This window comes from Eutrema salsugineum, unplaced genomic scaffold (genome assembly GCF_000478725.1).
Source record: "Eutrema salsugineum unplaced genomic scaffold, Eutsalg1_0 scaffold_2, whole genome shotgun sequence".
NCBI lineage: Eukaryota > Viridiplantae > Streptophyta > Magnoliopsida > Brassicales > Brassicaceae > Eutrema > Eutrema salsugineum.
Genome location: NW_006256829.1, coordinates 6265631 through 6283463, shown reverse-complemented (window position 1 = coordinate 6283463; position 17833 = coordinate 6265631). Strand labels below are relative to the sequence as shown.

Below are 17833 nucleotides of genomic sequence, written 5' to 3'. Positions count from 1 at the left end.
CTTTAGCGGATAGAGCGAATAAGTTATCAGATCGAAAGTATTTAACTCAAAAACAAGGATTCAATCTACATACTTAGTACTTATATTCACTTGTAATTAAATTTTGTTCCTAAATCTTTGATTGGTGTGGAAAGTAGAAACTCGTCGTCGGGTCTTTTGCTATGCAAGTGGCAGATGAATAATGAAGATAGTTGATCACTAATTCCAAGCTTCAAGGAATATGATTTTTAGGTAATCGGAATATTATGAATTTTGTATGTCTTTCTTTCTGAATAATATTCATTGATTTAATAAAAAAAATGAACGATTTTTTAGAAATGTAGTGTTACATTATATATAAGTGTTTTTATATTTAGCAGTACAAGTACATTGAGACATAAAGTTTTTGGTTTATGTGATCCGCTATTAGATATTTTAACAATGAATCGAAAAGAATTTGTATATTTTGAAGTTTGAATGCAAATATATTGGTGTAAGAACTATTATTAAGTATTAATCATTGTAGCCAACCAATAAACTAAAACTGCTTTCACATTGTACGTGAGGATAAACTGATTTCGTACACTCATTCACATATATTTCTATTCACCTTGGGGTTTTTTTTTCTTGCTACATTTTTTCCTGAACTAGAGGGATAATTTTAATTTAAACGGCAATTTTTTTATATCTGAAGATTTAACGCACTTAGAAAGCAAAGAAATTATGGTCTCATACTTTTTTTTTTCCTCATTTTGGTCTCATACTTATGTATTGCATATACTCTTCTTTTCCCTATGAAGTATAAATGCAATAAATTACTACGTTTATGCAACAACGACGAATGGAAAACAATAAGCCAATATTCAATTTTCACTACCGATACTTGAAAAAAATTACACATTTGACCCCCTTTTTACCCTTTGCGAACCCTCCAACCCCAAACTATGTACACTTTTAATTTCAATCACACCTAGGATTCAACCCGGGCCCACCATAGTAAAAATAAGTACCCCACTCATTACTATACGAACTCTTAATGTCGTAACATTCGGTGTTCTCGGCTAATATCTTGACATCACGCACCGGTACGAGACTGTTGTCGGAATCAACTATCTCCAAATTCCGGAAGTAACTCGCTTTTCCAAACCCTTCGTCCGGAAAATGGCCTGAACCCATTTGGGTCGTCGTGTGCCGGCCTGAGGCACGTGTGTTCACAACCTCACCTCCCCACTCTACGGTGGTTGCGTGGTCGGCTAAGTGCGTGAATAGCTCTGCTGGCCAATACCCGACCAGCGTGTTGTCCCCTAAACCCATCCACCAATTACCCATTTTTGGATCCTGCATGCATTTGCAACTCATTTAAACATTTTCTTTTAAAATAAATGATTTTTCTTTTAAATGATTATCATGATTTTTCATTTGACTCGTGAAAATAAAGCCAAAGATACTAGATTATCGTCAACATTTACGAAAGAAATATATAGGGTCGCATTCTTTTACGAGTGATTGAGTTTTTGGAAATCCATATCTCATATATTACTTCTGTCGTAAATTAAATTTAAAAACTGTGTTTTTTTTTTTATAGTTTAGGAATCAACTGTTCCCGATAGAAAATCAATATCTATTGATGCAAGCCGGACTATCTCAAATTATTTGGAAATTCTAAGTTTTTACTAAAGATTTCTTGGATGTGTTAAAAAGACTTATTATTATTATCAACCTCAAATTATACACATATTTTTCTCAAATTCAAATTTTTAATATAATAAACTAACTTTTCATTTGAGGCCATGTTCGAATGCACCAGTTGCACATGTTAGAATACGGTCCTCAGTGTGAAATGGGATATGTCATCAACAATCTCATCAACCTTTCTATTTAAGACTCTGATCAGATTCAAATTTAAGAATCTAAAATTCAAGATGTATGACGTCTATAATATTAGAGTAAGAGAGTAATCGTATATATATATATATATAAGTTATATAGAACATATATAAACAAAAAGATAGAGAGACGACGAACCTTCCAGATGAGAATGGTGATGTCAAACTGGTTTCCTTTGAAAGTAGAGAGAGGGGAAATGGCTGCCCCAATGGCAATCTTGTTATTTGTTTGGATAAATCCAGAGCATAGAAGATTGTAGCATCCAGTTGCTTGATATGAATCACTCTAACAATACAAAATTATCATTCGTTTAGGCCAAGCTCAAGCCAAAAAAAAAATTGTTTCCTTAAGCAATGTTCAAGTTACCATAAATTTTAAAAATGATCAAGTTACCAGTTCAACATAATATTGAAGGAAAATCAATATGTGTAGGTACGTCCTCTTTTTTCTAGCTTTGAGCAGAACCAAATTTAATGATTTGAAGAGTAGTACAGAAATTGGACTGGTATCAATCCCATTAATAATAAGCTATTAATGCAAAAGTAAATGCCCTACACCAAACATTATCATGATGACTCTGTTCTACCATTAACTTCAAAATGAGCAATACTACACATTAAAAGTACCTGTAAGAATATTACAAATCAAAATTACCTTCAAATATATTTTATTTTATTTGGGGGGTGGCTTAACTTGCCTTCAATTTACCCTATCATATTTTTCATGCGCAGTCTCACTGAATATCTAGATAACGAATAACTAATGCTATTTCAGAAAGAAAACTACATACACAAAGATAAAGTAGAATATCGGAAGTTTGCCTTCAAAGCAATATTTGGTAATTCTGTAAACACAATCTGTATACCATAATTAGACACTGAACTACACCTAGAAACTACTCCACTGTCACATGAATGACGACCTTACAAGCAATACATTAAAGTCTATCATCTTCTTTCTTATACATGTACATAATTATTCTTGTCAAGGATATTCGGTTTATACCCGCTGGCCGCTGATAATATTAGGTTTATAATTGATTTTCAAAATTATTGGAAAGTGCTAATAACTCTTGATTTTCAAAAATGTTGGAAGTGCTAATAACAACTTTTTGCATTCGTACTAGAAACACAAACAAATAGTAAAATCAACACATACCGTCCAATAAGTGAACAATCTTGGTCTATTGTCACCATACAGCTCCGGACTGACCTGACTAGTAGAACAATTAGAGCTTTAGACACATAGTCATCTAAAATTCAATAATTTTAAAAAATTAGCTTGAAAGTATTTCTATTTTCTCGAATGAAATATATACTTATATGAGTAAATTAAAGAAAAACTATAGAAAGGTAAAATAGAAAGAAAAAAAAAAAGCTCCGTACCTGCCAGCCAGCTTCGATGCTATTGAGATCAGGACCGACGAAAGATCCCGAGAGAATCCAAATCTGAGAGAGACTAAACTCATTCACTTCTTCAATCTTTGGGTCCCACACGTTTATCGTAGCTTTTGCTCCATATATCTCCGACGATGATTCCGTATAAGCGATCGCATGCTATCATTACCCACCCCCACCAAATAGTTACATTCAGTACTTGTATTTTTTACTACAAGTCTTATACTCCAAGATTAACTTCTAAATCATATTTTTAATCCCAATATATGCGAATGAAAATGCGTGCATTTATATTTTATTTTATACTTATAGTTGTCTGATTCAAGAATTAATATAAAGAGACCAGATCTTAAAATCCATTGAATGCTTATGTTTTATGTATTTTACGGCTTTAATTAATGAGACTGACATTAGAAACTGTTATATGGGTCCATAATTAAATGATTACACACACAATTCACATAAAACGTTGATATTTAGATGTATGGTATATATAGGCACATCAACAAAGTATGTAAATGCTAAACATATATATATATATATATTTCTTTTATTCAATTTCAAGCATCAAATTTAATCAGTTTGATTATTATTAATTCCATCACCCAAAAATGTTGTTGCATCCAAGGGAGTGAAAAGAGAGATTTATAAAGTGTACCTCATGCCCATTAGTGCCAAGGGCATCAGGCTTTTCTGTCCGTCGATCAAGGTCAATACTCCGTCGCTTCTTGCCAAAGTCAAACAAAGACTTGGCTCTGAGCACATCGTTCATTCTGTTGCGTCGTATGGGAACAGTTCCCTTAGGGCATCTCGTGCCGTTCACGTGCCACATTTGCCATGCACTTTCCAATACATTCGCTGCCTCTTTAACATCGTCGCTTCTCTCTTTTCCCATCATCTTCGGCATTCTCCTCGGTGCTTTCTGCATTATTAATCATAATTAGATATATCATCAAACGAATCTAAATAATTACGAAAACCAATGCTTGTTAAACTTGTACGTCAAATACTTTTACATCATATTTTAAGTTATTTTCATAAATGTTCTATTTAATATAACAAAAAGTGTTACATCATAAAATTTCAAAATTGTAACTATTACAAATGTTAAATTGTTATTTGTTAATTGCTATTGTCCGGCATAGTTGTGTTATAAGCTAGCTTTACTACATGATAGATGGAATTACAAATAAAGAAAACCTTGTTTAAATTACACATAAGTTTTTAGAATGTAGAGGCTAGAGTTTTGAGAGAAATATACATACACACATATTAATTGAATAAAAGAAAAGTTGCCTGGTTAGAATTACCTGAATCTTGTGATGCTTTAAAAGTGGATGATCCAAAGCTGGCTGCTTTCTTTTGTGTACACAATCTATTACATCACCATCTGGACTCTGTAAATTATTATATCGTAACAAAAGGTAAATATTTCATATGCTAATCAAATTTAGACAAATCATTTACAAATACAAATACAAAACGCATTCGTAGACATCTTCTATATAACCTGGATGGTGAAGACAGGAGGCTTGTTGATCTTGTTCAAGTGATTTTGAATCCTCTCAAGTCTTAAGTTACTGACGTGTCTGTATGCTTTCGTGTAGTTGAAGGCAGAGACATATGTAACCTTCTGGCATAGAAATAGACTTACAATCACAAGGAAGATTAGAAGAAGACATCTCTTGGATGCAAGAACAATATCTTCCATTGATTGATCGTTTAAAGCTTTCAAGGGAGTATCACACTCAGTTTCCGAAGAACGAGAAAATGAAGAAATTGGAAACTGAAAGGAGGACAGGTTCTTAAAAAGTTAAGAGGGAAAGAAGGACCATTTCAAGAAAATGAAATGAGATTTTAAAGAATTACCATAGCTGGCCTAAAATATATAAATGTAAAGTCTGTATATAAATGTGTGTGTGTGTGTTAATAAATGGAGAAGAAGAGAAGTGGGTGGAGAGATATTATGAAGTGTAAATATGGAAATGGAAGAGAAGAAGCGAAAGCAATGAGGTTTTCGAGAAGAAGATCAAATCAAGATTCATCATTGCCCTGCATCGGTTTCATTTTTATATAGACAGATTTAATTGGTGTCTTTTCTTTCTTATATATAAAAAAATGAGAAACAAAAAAGAGAAAATATTCATTTTATACATGTGTGTGTGAGTGAGAGAGAGAGAAAAAGCAAAATTGATTAAAATAAAGTTAAGAGAAGTAAATGAAAGAGAACCAAAGGAGACTATAAATACAATAGAGACCTACCCAACTAACTAAACCTTTCTTCCCTTTTATGACACTCCTTCAATGTTTGCATCTGTCACACTTTCTTCCTTCTCTTTTTCTAAACGTTAAATTTGTAAACATAAACATATATATATATATATATATATATATATATCTCGTAAAAATCCAAACAAATACGGTATGCATCTTGTTGGCATTGTATTTGTATGCCGTAAAAATCCAACTAATTTGAATTGTTGTCTATACAAAACACTAATAACTAACATTGATTACCTATTTAAAATGAACGAAAATGTCTTGGTTTATTTAGTTAGATACTACTGATACCAAAGAGTGAAAGTAGAAAATGTTTGGATATGGTTGAGATCACTTTCCTTCCATAGTAAACTGTATATCCAAAAAACTTAGCAATTCTATAAGAAATCTCGTTTGTGTCCAATATAATAACTTATATACAGAGTTCTGTTAATTAAACAAAGCTTGTTTCGAAATCTTAAAAATAAAATATCATCACATTGCTTCTGTTACAGAGATCTACTAGTAATTAAGGTTCTAGTGGATATGCACGAGGCAGATCAAAATTAATCACATGATTATAATAATAATATAATCATCAGTTTGAACGCTTTGTTTATTTATTTTTATTTTTTGGTCAACAAACGCTTTATAATTCAGTAAAATCGATCAAGCTTTTTTTTGTTACGTCATCTGAATTTGGTACGTTGTCCCACGTGGCGTCTTTTAATTGCGAACCCATACACCTAAAGTTAATAGTATAATTATTTTGCGTATATGCCTATAAATACACACTCTGAATGCGATGTCTGAACTAATTTCAGCAGATGAATTATGAACACACCAACTGAATTCAAAGGTATAATCAACTAAAATTTTGTCATTTTGCTAAATCTAATATTCCCTTTTGTTTTTGTGCAACTTAATAATATTTTACCTCGTTGACCAAAACACATGTTATTTAATCTACTACCCATTTTATCCCAAAACAAAACAACGTTTTAAATTAAATTTACGTATAACATCGTTATACAGTATATATATATATATATGTGTGTGTATAAGTTCGAAGTCAATATATAGAAAGTCATAGTGGTTTATTATAGTGGTCCATGACAGATCTAGTAAGATTAATAGGTATGTATATCAATTGGGTCAAATATATTATACTGTAGAGCCGGTTCGAGTTTTGATCCGAACTTAGTTCGAAAATATTATCAAATTTCAAGTTGATCTGATATTCTTGGGTTAACGATCATGTAAAAAAAATAGAAAGAATTCAAATAATCATCCCCAAAATTGAGAAATACCTTACTTTTCTGTCTGGACAGCGGATTCTGAATTTCTGATCCAGCTATCCCGGAGGAGTGGTACACACATTTACATGCTTCTATACTGCATATCTATCATTCACATGAACATTCTAATATCATTTGTTTAATTTGAATTTCAGCATAAATATTTAACTGCTTATATATATAAACTAAAAGTGTGTAAACAAAAAGCAGATAGAAACTAAAGCTATATACGATTTAGGTGGATCTAATCTCATTATACTACACACATGATATGAACTAGCAAACAATCCCTTGATGAGTGCTGGAATTACACTGATCTTCACGTGGGCAAATTTAAATGATATGAACATTTTAAGAAAATTTGGATACACACTATCATAACACTGCATATAAATTACAAAAAGAAAGGTTGTTGGATTCGATAAGACTAAAATAAAACGAATAAGACCAGGATGAACAAAAAAGTTTTTATAATGTCTGTTTTCGGACTGTGCTCAAATCCCAACCTTTGGATGCTTCTGCTTCATTTGCTTCGTAAAATTAGTTGTATATATTAATGAGATTACATTAAATAAAGCATTATGTAATTACAGTACGAACCTTCCAAGTACGTCACCAGATTCAGGTTTTTAACTACTACAATAATAAACCTGTTTATGTATAAATAAGCATTTACTAGTATGTATATGTACATCCGGGCCGAAATATATATATATATATATATATGCTGGTATTAAATTCAAATCAATTTGAGATTTAAGTAATTAGTACATATAATCAAGTAACAAAATGGTCACCTGATTAAGTAAAAATATATGTTCACCTAAGAATAGAGTAGGAATGTCAACAAAACATTATATGGGAAGCGGATGAAAATGAACAACTTTCAAAGATACCAAACGTTGGGCCAAACTCATTTGGAGCCCAAACAATACACATATCTCAAAGACTAAACTCGAGATTCATTAAGGATATCAAAAGAATTTACATGGTATGGTTTAGATTTTACAATTAAATGGACCATCAAACGGAACAATTGTTCTCGTTACTAAATTTCTTTAATACACTAGATTGACCTTGAACTTCAAACAAAACTGTGTTATTTATTCAGTACTAACTCTGAAAATTTCGTGTTGTTATTCGATTAATTGATGAGATTTCTCAACTCTAAACACAAATTATAAATTCTTAGATCAAATAAATAATATTTTTAAATATCACGATTAGTTTAGAAGTCCTTATTATAATATGTAAGCTGTATGGTTTCGATATAATTGAAATCAAATAAATCCATGTGGGATATAATCATTTTTAAAAGTGAATTATAGAGATCTTTCTGAATTTTTAAGGTCTCCGTTTCTATGTGATGATATGAGTTTATCAGTTCCAAGAAGTAGGGGAGAAGAAGAAATAAGTGTCGCACACTCAACGCTATACGAGTGACACTCATCCCCAGACTTACCTCTTACTATCTTACACTTGTTCTTCCTCATGCATGCCATTTATCATAGGATACAGGGCCGGCATTTAGCACGTGTAACCTGAGATATAACACAGGGCCCAATATAATTTTAAACTTAATATAGTTTTTAAAAAATTTGCTTTTTAAAAAAAAATTATAGAAAAAATACAAACAAATTTTAAGAACAACATATAATATCAAGTGTCAACATAATAAAATGTTTTTACAAAAGCTTTTTTATCATAATTAATTTTATTCTCATTATTTTTAAGTGGTTTATAAGATATACATTTGGTTTTTGATAGATTTTTTTTATATATTTTTTATAGTTGAAAGGTTTAATGTTATATAATAATCATTGTTTATAAAAATTATCAAATTAATTATTCAGTGATTGTTTACTCACCTTTCACTCCTATATATGGTAAATATTTTTATTAGTTCACCATATAAATATTTTAAAAAATTATATATTATAAGGTCTATTGTAAATTAGTAATACAGGGTCTCAAATTTGTTCAAAACGGCACTGATGGGATATATATTTACCAAGAGAGTTTTTTTAAAAAAAAAATCCTGATACAAATTATAAAAAACTGTATAAGAAGATTTATATTACAAAAAATTATAACTAACACAATGTGAATCGACTTGGCCTTTTGGTATACCAAATGAATACATTTTTCTCTAAAATTTAGACTAACTGTTGGTACTGTAACTCAACCGACAATCCAAAACTAATTTATATGGAAAGACAGATCAATTCTGTAATTCGAACAGTAACTATACATAAGACTAATTTGCACGTTTTAACCTCCAAACTAAAAAAGCTATCACACCATAAAGTTCATAATTTATGTTTAACAACTAATTTCAACAGGTCAATATAATACATTTTCTGCAAAATGCCAAATTAAATTTAGCTGTAATTAAATGTGTGTAGTTATCATCATACAACCCAATGTACGTCAATGCATATGTTTTTCATCATCAAAGATGTTGTAAAATGTAGGAAAAAATTAAGTCTTCGCTGAACACTGTTAAAATGTAAAGAAAACCTTAAAAAAATTATCGATGTTTTTTTAATTGCCAACAAGGAAAACAAATAATTAAAATAAATGGAAGAAAAAGATTTAATAAGTAGTGGTCGTAAAAAGAGGTACTTCGAGCCGAAGCACCTAAGAATGCTTGAGCCACGTGTACCGAGTCGTTTGCCAGGCCGTCCTCCTCTCTGACACGTGGCAGTCAGATATGACATCTCATTTTCGAATGTACGTAGACTTTATATAGTTTGTATACTTTGTCCCTATTTTTATTTTATTATCTAAAAGTGTTATTCACTTATTCCTATCCCGAAACAAAACGGGGGAAGAAACTGTTGGAAACACAATGGTTGAAACTTATAACCTAAGTAAAACACTAAAGCCAGAAAAATATAAAAAATAGAAAACGAAAAAAGAAGAAGAAAAACCAGAAAACGAAAAGCCCACAATATGAAAAATGGAATGATAGGAGTTTATCTAAGTAAAAATACTTGTTCTTTTGTTCAGATTGATTTGCGTAGTAATGATTGTTATAATTTAATAACAAATCATGATCTCTCTTTTTAAACATCCGACCCAATATGTTCGGAACTTTTTGCTAGGTAAATAACTTTTAAGAAACTAAAATTAGCTAAAAGTATATTGTGTGACACAAAATAATAAATATCATTACTAAAATATTCTTTATAATTAAATTATTTACTGCCTTAACTAATATATTGAAATGGTATTTTCAGGGAAAAAAAACATATTGAAAAGGTTTAAAATTCACTTAAAAAGCACAAGAGTTTTAGAGAGAAACACGTGAGTCATCTACAAAACAGTGGTCGGGGGTCGCTTTCGTGTAACACAGAGACATTTTAAATAAACAAAACGAGATTCGTTAGTATACATATATACACACGTATACACTCATACACATGCCACGCTAAGAATACGTATACTCATGACGTGTCCACGAATATATATAAACGTACGCTTCAATTTTTCATTCGAGTCTTGCACACATTTTGGTTGAAATAGATTGAAACCATTATATCCATTAACTCTCAAAGAAAACACCATGGAAGAAGAGCAACCTCCGACCAAGAAACGGAACATGGGGAGATCTAGAAAAGGTTGTATGAAAGGTAAAGGCGGTCCAGAGAATGCCACGTGTACGTTCCGTGGAGTGAGGCAACGTACTTGGGGTAAATGGGTCGCTGAGATCCGCGAGCCTAACCGTGGCACCCGGCTCTGGCTCGGCACGTTTAATACCTCAGTGGAAGCTGCCATGGCTTACGATGAAGCCGCTAAGAAACTTTACGGACACGAGGCTAAACTCAACTTGTTGCACCAACAACAACAACACCAAGTAGTTAATAAGAACTTGTCTTTTTCGAGCCACGGGTCGGGTTCTTGGGCTTATAAGCTCGATACGGTTCGTGGGTTGGACCTTGGTCTCGGCACGTCAAGTGGGTCACGTGGTTTGTGGTCGAGTAGATTACAAGATGATGATCATCAGAATTCTTATCGATCTTTATCTTCAAGTGGGTCGAATCTTTCTTGGTTGTTGCCCAAACGAAGTAGTTCGCAAGATCAAGAAAGTGTTGATGCTGCGAGTGGTTGCGGCGGTGAAGGCGGCGGGTTTACGTTTTCGACGAAGTTGAAACCGAAGAACTTGATGATGACTCCGAATTATGGAACATCGAATGGAGTTTGATCTAGGTTTCTTGTGGGGCAAGAAAAGAAAACTGAATATGATGTGTCATCATCTTGTGGCTCGTCGGACAATAAGGAGAGTGTGTTAGTTCCTAGTGGCGGCGGCGGCGGAGAAGGGATGCATAGGCCGGAGGTGGAGGAGGGAACAGGGTATTTGGAGATGGATGATCTTTTGGAGATTGATGATTTGGGTTTGTTGATTGGCAAAAATGGAGATTTCAAGAATTGGTGTTGTGATGAGTTTCAACATCCATGGAGTTGGTACTGAGAGATTTTTATTTCTTTTATTATTATTTTTTTACTTTAAACATCTCTTAAGTTGCGATTTAGGATTATTAATTTGTTATACATCAATCGTCATGTTGGTTTTTTTTTCATGCATGTAGTCCTTGTGTGTATTAATACGTCGGAGTCAGTTTTGAGTTTTCTTAAATGATATGTAAAAAGAAAAGTAATAGAAAACTATATGGATTTGTTTTCGTGAATATTTATGAAAACCAAGAAATTCTTAGTTTTAAAGAGAATGTCTTGTAAAGAGAATGTCACAAACTTGTGTGTAATACGTCTTTCCCAACTCAGCCTATCAGCAAAAACACCATTACATGTATAACTTGTTTAAGCTTTGTGAGCAAATTATAATCTGGTTAAAGGATTTGTGTGGTGTGGATACCAAAGAACATTGAACTGCACTAAACGATAGTTTACTCTCTGATGTTCATGTATTACAAGAACTCTTATCTCATTATATTTCCTACAACATAAGCTAAAAAAGGAACACAGATATATTGATACGGCAAATCCTTAATTAGACTCGTGTTTTTGAGTTCACAAACTTGAAACTTATCATTATCAATCAAAAGCTTCGTCACATGAGTTATCTTCACCATTCACACCCAGATCAACATCATCGTCATCATGATCATCATCATCATCTAGGTCAGCGCATAATACTTCACTTATCAGATCTTCTTCCCTATCATGTTCACAACCAGTTTCTTCTACCATAACCAAAGGCAACTTCAGAGGCTGCTCTGGCAGCTCCTGGAAGAACGAATTGATAACCATGAAGCGGAAGACCTGTAATAACTGGCTTTTGTCTCTCTTTATGTCTGCGCTTAGGAGCTTCTCAAGCAATGTAGGTTTTCTCATCGTAATGGAAGATTCTTGAGATGAATTTTGGTCTTCGAACCTTGGTTTCTTGCTAAACTTGTCTCTTCCACCATGTCTTCTCTTATTGTGTCTATTATTCTGAAATCTTCCCTTTCTCCCATCCTTGTACTGAAATTGTCCATTGTTATCTCCTCTGTCTCCATTAACTTGTTCATCTGTATTGGATAAATAATGTGAAGGAATTTCTGCAACTTCAACACCTAACTCAGCCTGCTTTGCTAAAACTTCCCGGAGTTGCTGCAATGCAAAAATAAAAAGCTATAAGGTAAGAGGAAAATGCTAATTGAAAGAAGAATTATGAGTAGACTATGGGAAGATTATAACAAGCTAAAAAAAAAGTTATAACAAGAATTATAACTTTTAACGCTAGAAGATGTGGAAAAATTAAGGAGTAAACCATAATAAAGGGTACCTCACGACGCCTTTTTGCTTCATCGTCAAGGATGCAGTCTGAAACATTTTTCTTTGATTTCTGCAAATAAGCTCACTCAGCATTCAATATTTTGCCCCTAGAGAGTAAATTTCAACAAATCAAAGGCGCTGAGAGAGGGAGGGCTACTCTAACCTTTTGAGCATTGAGTTTTGTAGGCCAATTCTTACGCCGAGCTTCACGCCATTGCTGAATTTCTTTTGAAGTATAAAACATAGCAGATGATATTCTATTGGCAAAAATAACATCATAAAACTAGTATTAGAGACAGGACCCAATGAGCTGACATGAACTTGAACAAAAATGGTAACAAAAGATTATAATCTAGATAATAATCCTAACCAATATTAACAGTTATATGGATCACACTGCTTAATGAACATGAATGAAGGAAATCAAATGGCTTATGAACCAAAGGAAAATTCAATGAGCCAAATAGCAAAGTGATACGATAGTAAGACATGTCGCTACCTTTTCTTTTCCTTAGCTATTCTTCCAGAATCAGATCCATCGAGTCCAGTTGCCATCTTATTATAGTTCCCTGTAATTGAAGTCATAAAAGGAGAAGTCAAAAACATAGAATAAAGGAAACACTTTTGTCACCCTCAACATTCTTAATTTTTCAGGGGTTAGACAGTACTAAGGCTTGTTCACACAACTACTAACTTGAAATAAATAAAAAGTTTGGAATTAGATATTCCTAAGAGATGTGAAAATTTCCTATCTTAATGCTAACTTTATTAACTAATATATTCCAGCACATCAACGACCACAACAAAGCGTAGAGATAACAACATTCTTTGCTCTAATGACCATTTCACTTCCAAGGAAAACTGAACGAGTTCGGAGTTTATATCCTTTTGACCAAAAGACTAATAATTTCACATCAGTGATGTGATTTGATGGTAAAGGACTAACCTTTGCCCATGTGATCCTTATTGAACCCGAACTTCTTCTTTGCATTATCTGCTTGATGCAACTGTGATCTCTGGAATCTACAATAACTCAGAATACATATAAACCAAGATTATACCAAACAAGTAATCAAAAGGGGAGAAAGTGGTAGGAACATACCCTTGACCAGAGCCTTTGAATTTCTGTTGTTTTGTACATTTATTCCGAAAATCATTCCCTTTAGAATTGGAACCATTGGTGTTGTTGATATTTCCTACAGGCTGCACCTGCGGAAGCTAAAGTTAACTATGGAAAAAACAAGAAGTGCTGGAAACCGCTTAAGACCATCCTCAAGAGTTAACATGCAATGAAATAAGAAGTATCACCTGTGGTCTTGGCTCTGGAAAACCAGGAGGGTGCAATTGGTGATTTTGATGTGGAGTTGGAACAGGAGGATACGGACGGGAGTTAAAGGAATTGAGCTGTGGCTGAGAAGTGAAAGGAGAAGGTTCAAGAGAAGGCTGGAAAAAATTAGGCTGAACTAGGGGCAGTGAGTGACCACCCATAAGATTGTTATTGGCAACTGCAAATTGAAGATTTCCCAAGAGGCTTGGAAGCAACTGGTTGATATGGTTGGGCATACCAAACTGGTGAAGTTGTTGTTGTTGTTGTTGCTGTTGAGGCATATTGGAGAGATTGTTAAAGAACTGAGGATGTATTGGCATATTCTGCATTGGAATCGGATTGTTCATGTGACCCATCATTGGATTACTCATCATCTGTGGATTCATCATCCCAAATTGATTAGCTTTCACTGAATTTTGATACCCATTATGTTGGTGGTGATTAGAAAACCCATTGTTCTGCAGAGGAAAAGTGAACACAGAGATTATCAATACGAAAAATCCTTGCTTTTGTGGTAAAAAAAGAGATTTTGATGTGAGTGAAAGAGAAAGAGAGACCTGGTGTTGTTGCTGTGGCGGTCTCTGAGGACGAGCTTGAGGCTGGAACGAGTTGAACGGAGGTCGCATCTTCCTCTGAGAAGGATTTTGCTTTGCTGAGGTTTAGGGTTTAGGCCAACTTATGAACACTGATGAATCTTAGCTTGAATCTCTGCTCAGTGTGATAAACCGAGACGATGGGTAAGTAAGAACAAGCAAAATCAGGTCGAAATCAAATCAATAAGTGGATATCGTCGGCGTTGAGCTGTGGCGAGTCACACGACTGTGATGGATTGAAAGAAGAAACCTAATTTTATGTATACGCGAAAAACGTTTTTCCATCTCCTTCTCTTAATTGGACCGCGAACCAACAACCGGTACGAACCTGTGATGTGCTTGAAGACGTGGCGATACGAACCGGAGTCAGATTGATGATCCACGTGGCTATGGACTATTGGTCTGGTTCAAAGTTTTGGATCACTTGGGCCTAAAACATCATTGTGATAATTATATACTTTTTATTTTTTAGGGTCAAACTCAAATTTCTCTATATTCTATAGTCAAAATACTATATTAGAAAATTTAGAACGATCTAGATATTTGTTCATCGGGGAAAAAGTTATGATGTAGAATTGTAGATGGTTTAAAGCGTGGGTGAAAAAGTAAAAAAAAAAAAATTCATAAAATGTATAATCGTTATGAGATTCGAAAACAATAGGATCTTCTCTCATCATCTTTTTGTTGAAATATATTTTATCAACTTATATGAACTAATATTCTTGTTATGGAACAGTTCATTGTTGTTCTGTATATATAAGCTGTCATACACAAGCCTCATGTGAAATCTTGTTAAGAGCAAAAGATTCCATGTCCCAACGCTTTCGTTCCTTCTTGTGAAACTTGAGGTGGCTATAGGTATCATTAAAACATTCACAAGAGGAATACAAAATTATTGGTGATATCGCTTTTGATTATTCGTACTTCAGTTTATAAAAAACAAGAAACATTGTAGAAACCAAATAAGGTGTCAATGAAAAAACAATAGCAGAAAAAGGATATGAACTAATGTATAAGAATAATACATAAATGTACAGTATTATCATGTCTTTTTAATAGCAAGACTGCAAACAAATTCATAAAAAATAATAGATGTAGTTTTGGCTGTCATAACACGGGACTGAATACATTTGAATAAGTCACATGAAAAGTGAAAACCAAAAATCCAACTATTGTATATAAATTCCCACTCCATTTTCCATTTCCATCTTCAGTTTCTTCATGAAATCATTTCCTAATTGAAGAGAAAAAAACAAAAGCACCGTTATATATGGCGATGATAACGGGTAAATCCAAATCATTGGTTATAGCATTCGTGTCTCTGTTCCTAGTACTGGTTATGTCCGGTCCGATCGTGGTCGAGGCACGTGCTTTTTTCGTGTTTGGCGACTCGCTCGTCGACAGTGGCAACAACAACTACCTGCTGACGACTGCACGTGCCGATTCTCCACCGTATGGAATTGATTTCCCAACTCGAAGACCAACCGGCCGGTTTTCCAACGGTCTTAACATTCCAGATCTTATCAGTTACGTTTGGTTACTTGTAGTCTTGGTTCAAACAAAATACAAACATTTAGTTGTTAGGTGTAAAATGATATACCAAAAGACTTAAGATAATTGATTGATATATAGTATGTGATTTTGACAAACATTTAATAATCAATTGGTTAAAATTGGTTAGGTGAGGCAATCAGCAACGAAGAGCCACCGTTACCATACCTTAGTCCGGACCTAAGGGGGCGTAGACTGCTTAACGGTGCCAATTTTGCCTCCGCTGGCATCGGAATTCTCAACGATACCGGATTTCAATTCGTAAGTAATCAAACCGGATCTGACCATTAATCAGAAAAAATTTCATAAGTTATGCTGTTTTCTTAAGTACGAATTTTTTTTTATTTTTTGGGTATGCAGATAAACATTATAAGAATGTACCAACAACTAGACTACTTCCAACAATACCAACAACGTGTGAGTCGCTTGATCGGGAAACCGCAAACGCAGCGGCTCGTGAGTCAATCGCTTGTACTAATCACGGTCGGTGGCAACGACTTTGTGAACAACTATTTCTTGGTGCCGTATTCCGCTAGATCGCGCCAATATGCTCTGCCTGACTACGTCCGGTTACTAGTTTCCGAATACAAGAAAATACTATTGGTAATAACAATAGGGTTACAAGAATTTAATGGTGTAATTAATATTATTAAGTCGGTTTTATTTTTGCATGACAAGAAAACTTTGGATATTTCTATAGATTGGAGACCAAAAACAGATTTAATTTTGGTCACGGGCTTCCATACTTTAGACGTCGATCGAGAATTTTTACTATGTCAAAGTAATTGATTTTTTGTTAGATACTAACAACTTAATTTGTGTCATTTTTAGAGGTTATATTCGCTTGGAGTGGGTCGAGTTCTAGTGACCGGAGCCGGACCACTAGGATGTGCACCAGCCGAGCTGGCGAGATCAAGCTCGTCCAATGGGAGATGCTCGGCCGAGCTACAACGAGCTGCGTCTCTATACGATCCTCAGCTACTACAAATGATAAATGAAATTAACAGAAAGATTGGGAAAAATGTGTTTATTGCAGCGAACACTAACCAAATGCAAATGGATTTTCTAAGCACTCCACGAAGCTATGGTAATTAAATCGTTTTTTAACCTTTCTACTTATCTACTCTTTGTCAACAAGAAAGTGTGATGACAATTATTTTTGTTTTTGTTGGACTTATAGGATTTGTAACGTCGAAGGTTGCTTGTTGTGGACAAGGGCCGTATAATGGGATTGGTTTGTGTACGGTACTATCGAACTTGTGTCCGAACCGTGACTTATACGTGTTTTGGGACGCGTTTCATCCGACCGAGAAAGCAAACCGCCTGATAGTACGTAATATCTTGACCGGTACCACCAAGTATATGAATCCCATGAACCTTAGCTCTGCTCTTGCCCTATGAGCCACACATCCGATAATTTCAAGTCCAAGTGGGAAATTCGGATTCGTCTACTTTGAATGATGTTGATTCGTTTCGCAAGAGCATGAATAACTCCTTTACCAGAAAAAAAAGAGAGCATGAAATAACTCCTTTAGTCTGAATTTAACTTGTTTCTTTGTTTCTTGTTTGTCATTGGAAAAACTTGTGTTTGATTTGCTTGATAACTCTCAGCGCATGCACGAACATATGAAACTAAAAAAAAAAAAGAAGAAGAATTTCATTTCTCTCACAAATGTAATATTGTTGCATTGTTACTAGTTTTGAATTGATATCAACATTGTACCATAGATATATGAATAATATAGGTGTATAAAACTTAGTTTA

General features: G+C 33.8%; 4 protein-coding genes across 5 annotated transcripts; 2 read left to right on the top strand and 2 right to left on the bottom strand.

Moving 5' to 3' along the window:
* Positions 1 to 779: 779 nt before the first annotated feature.
* On the bottom strand, positions 780 to 5230 carry LOC18019030. Its single transcript, XM_006400331.2, has 7 exons — positions 4774 to 5230; positions 4574 to 4660; positions 3922 to 4185; positions 3252 to 3422; positions 3025 to 3078; positions 2005 to 2151; positions 780 to 1317 (listed from the first exon to the last, which is right to left on the bottom strand). The coding sequence occupies exons 1-7, from the start codon at positions 4972 to 4974 to the stop codon at positions 940 to 942; spliced, it is 1302 nt and encodes a 433-aa protein (XP_006400394.1). The 5' UTR covers positions 4975 to 5230; the 3' UTR covers positions 780 to 939.
* A 5142-nt stretch (positions 5231 to 10372) lies between these two features.
* Positions 10373 to 11390, top strand: LOC18019029 (dehydration-responsive element-binding protein 2G). Its single transcript, XM_024156719.1, is given in 1 exon segment — positions 10373 to 11390. A coding segment is annotated over 1 exon segment (906 nt). The 5' UTR covers positions 10373 to 10388; the 3' UTR covers positions 11295 to 11390.
* A 321-nt stretch (positions 11391 to 11711) lies between these two features.
* On the bottom strand, positions 11712 to 14782 carry LOC18019028 (AAC-rich mRNA clone AAC11 protein). Of its 2 annotated transcripts, none has more exons than XM_024156889.1 (8): positions 14483 to 14782; positions 13907 to 14383; positions 13701 to 13807; positions 13545 to 13621; positions 13098 to 13167; positions 12762 to 12855; positions 12609 to 12668; positions 11712 to 12433 (listed from the first exon to the last, which is right to left on the bottom strand). In XM_024156889.1, the coding sequence occupies exons 1-8, from the start codon at positions 14549 to 14551 to the stop codon at positions 11876 to 11878; spliced, it is 1512 nt and encodes a 503-aa protein (XP_024012657.1). In that variant the 5' UTR covers positions 14552 to 14782; the 3' UTR covers positions 11712 to 11875. The 2 variants fall into 2 exon arrangements, with proteins under 2 accessions (XP_024012657.1, XP_006400392.1); XM_006400329.2 differs by having other exon boundaries at positions 13701 to 13801.
* A 1005-nt stretch (positions 14783 to 15787) lies between these two features.
* Positions 15788 to 17779, top strand: LOC18018801 (GDSL esterase/lipase At5g18430). The gene is made up of 5 exons (XM_006400328.2): positions 15788 to 16044; positions 16200 to 16330; positions 16430 to 16672; positions 16901 to 17156; positions 17250 to 17779. Exons 1-5 carry the CDS (start codon positions 15789 to 15791, stop codon positions 17468 to 17470), a joined length of 1107 nt encoding a protein of 368 aa, XP_006400391.1. The 5' UTR covers position 15788; the 3' UTR covers positions 17471 to 17779.
* The last annotated feature ends 54 nt before the right edge of the window (positions 17780 to 17833 follow it).

Excerpts from the sequence above, each read along its gene's own strand:
- LOC18019030 (XM_006400331.2), bottom strand. The coding sequence starts at position 4,974 with ATGGAAGATATTGTTCTTGCATCCAAGAGATGTCTTCTTCTAATCTTC. Across the intron at positions 4,661-4,773 it reads CTCCTGTCTTCACCATCCAG|AGTCCAGATGGTGATGTAAT; the intron begins GTTATATAGAAG and ends AATAATTTACAG. Across the intron at positions 3,423-3,921 it reads TTGGCACTAATGGGCATGAG|CATGCGATCGCTTATACGGA; the intron begins GTACACTTTATA and ends GGGTAATGATAG.
- LOC18019028 (XM_024156889.1), bottom strand. The coding sequence starts at position 14,551 with ATGCGACCTCCGTTCAACTCGTTCCAGCCTCAAGCTCGTCCTCAGAGA. Across the intron at positions 13,808-13,906 it reads TTCCAGAGCCAAGACCACAG|GTGCAGCCTGTAGGAAATAT; the intron begins GTGATACTTCTT and ends TAGCTTCCGCAG. Across the intron at positions 13,168-13,544 it reads TAAGGATCACATGGGCAAAG|GGAACTATAATAAGATGGCA; the intron begins GTTAGTCCTTTA and ends CTTCAATTACAG.
- LOC18018801 (XM_006400328.2), top strand. The coding sequence starts at position 15,789 with ATGGCGATGATAACGGGTAAATCCAAATCATTGGTTATAGCATTCGTG. Across the intron at positions 16,331-16,429 it reads ACGATACCGGATTTCAATTC|ATAAACATTATAAGAATGTA; the intron begins GTAAGTAATCAA and ends TTGGGTATGCAG. Across the intron at positions 17,157-17,249 it reads AAGCACTCCACGAAGCTATG|GATTTGTAACGTCGAAGGTT; the intron begins GTAATTAAATCG and ends TTGGACTTATAG.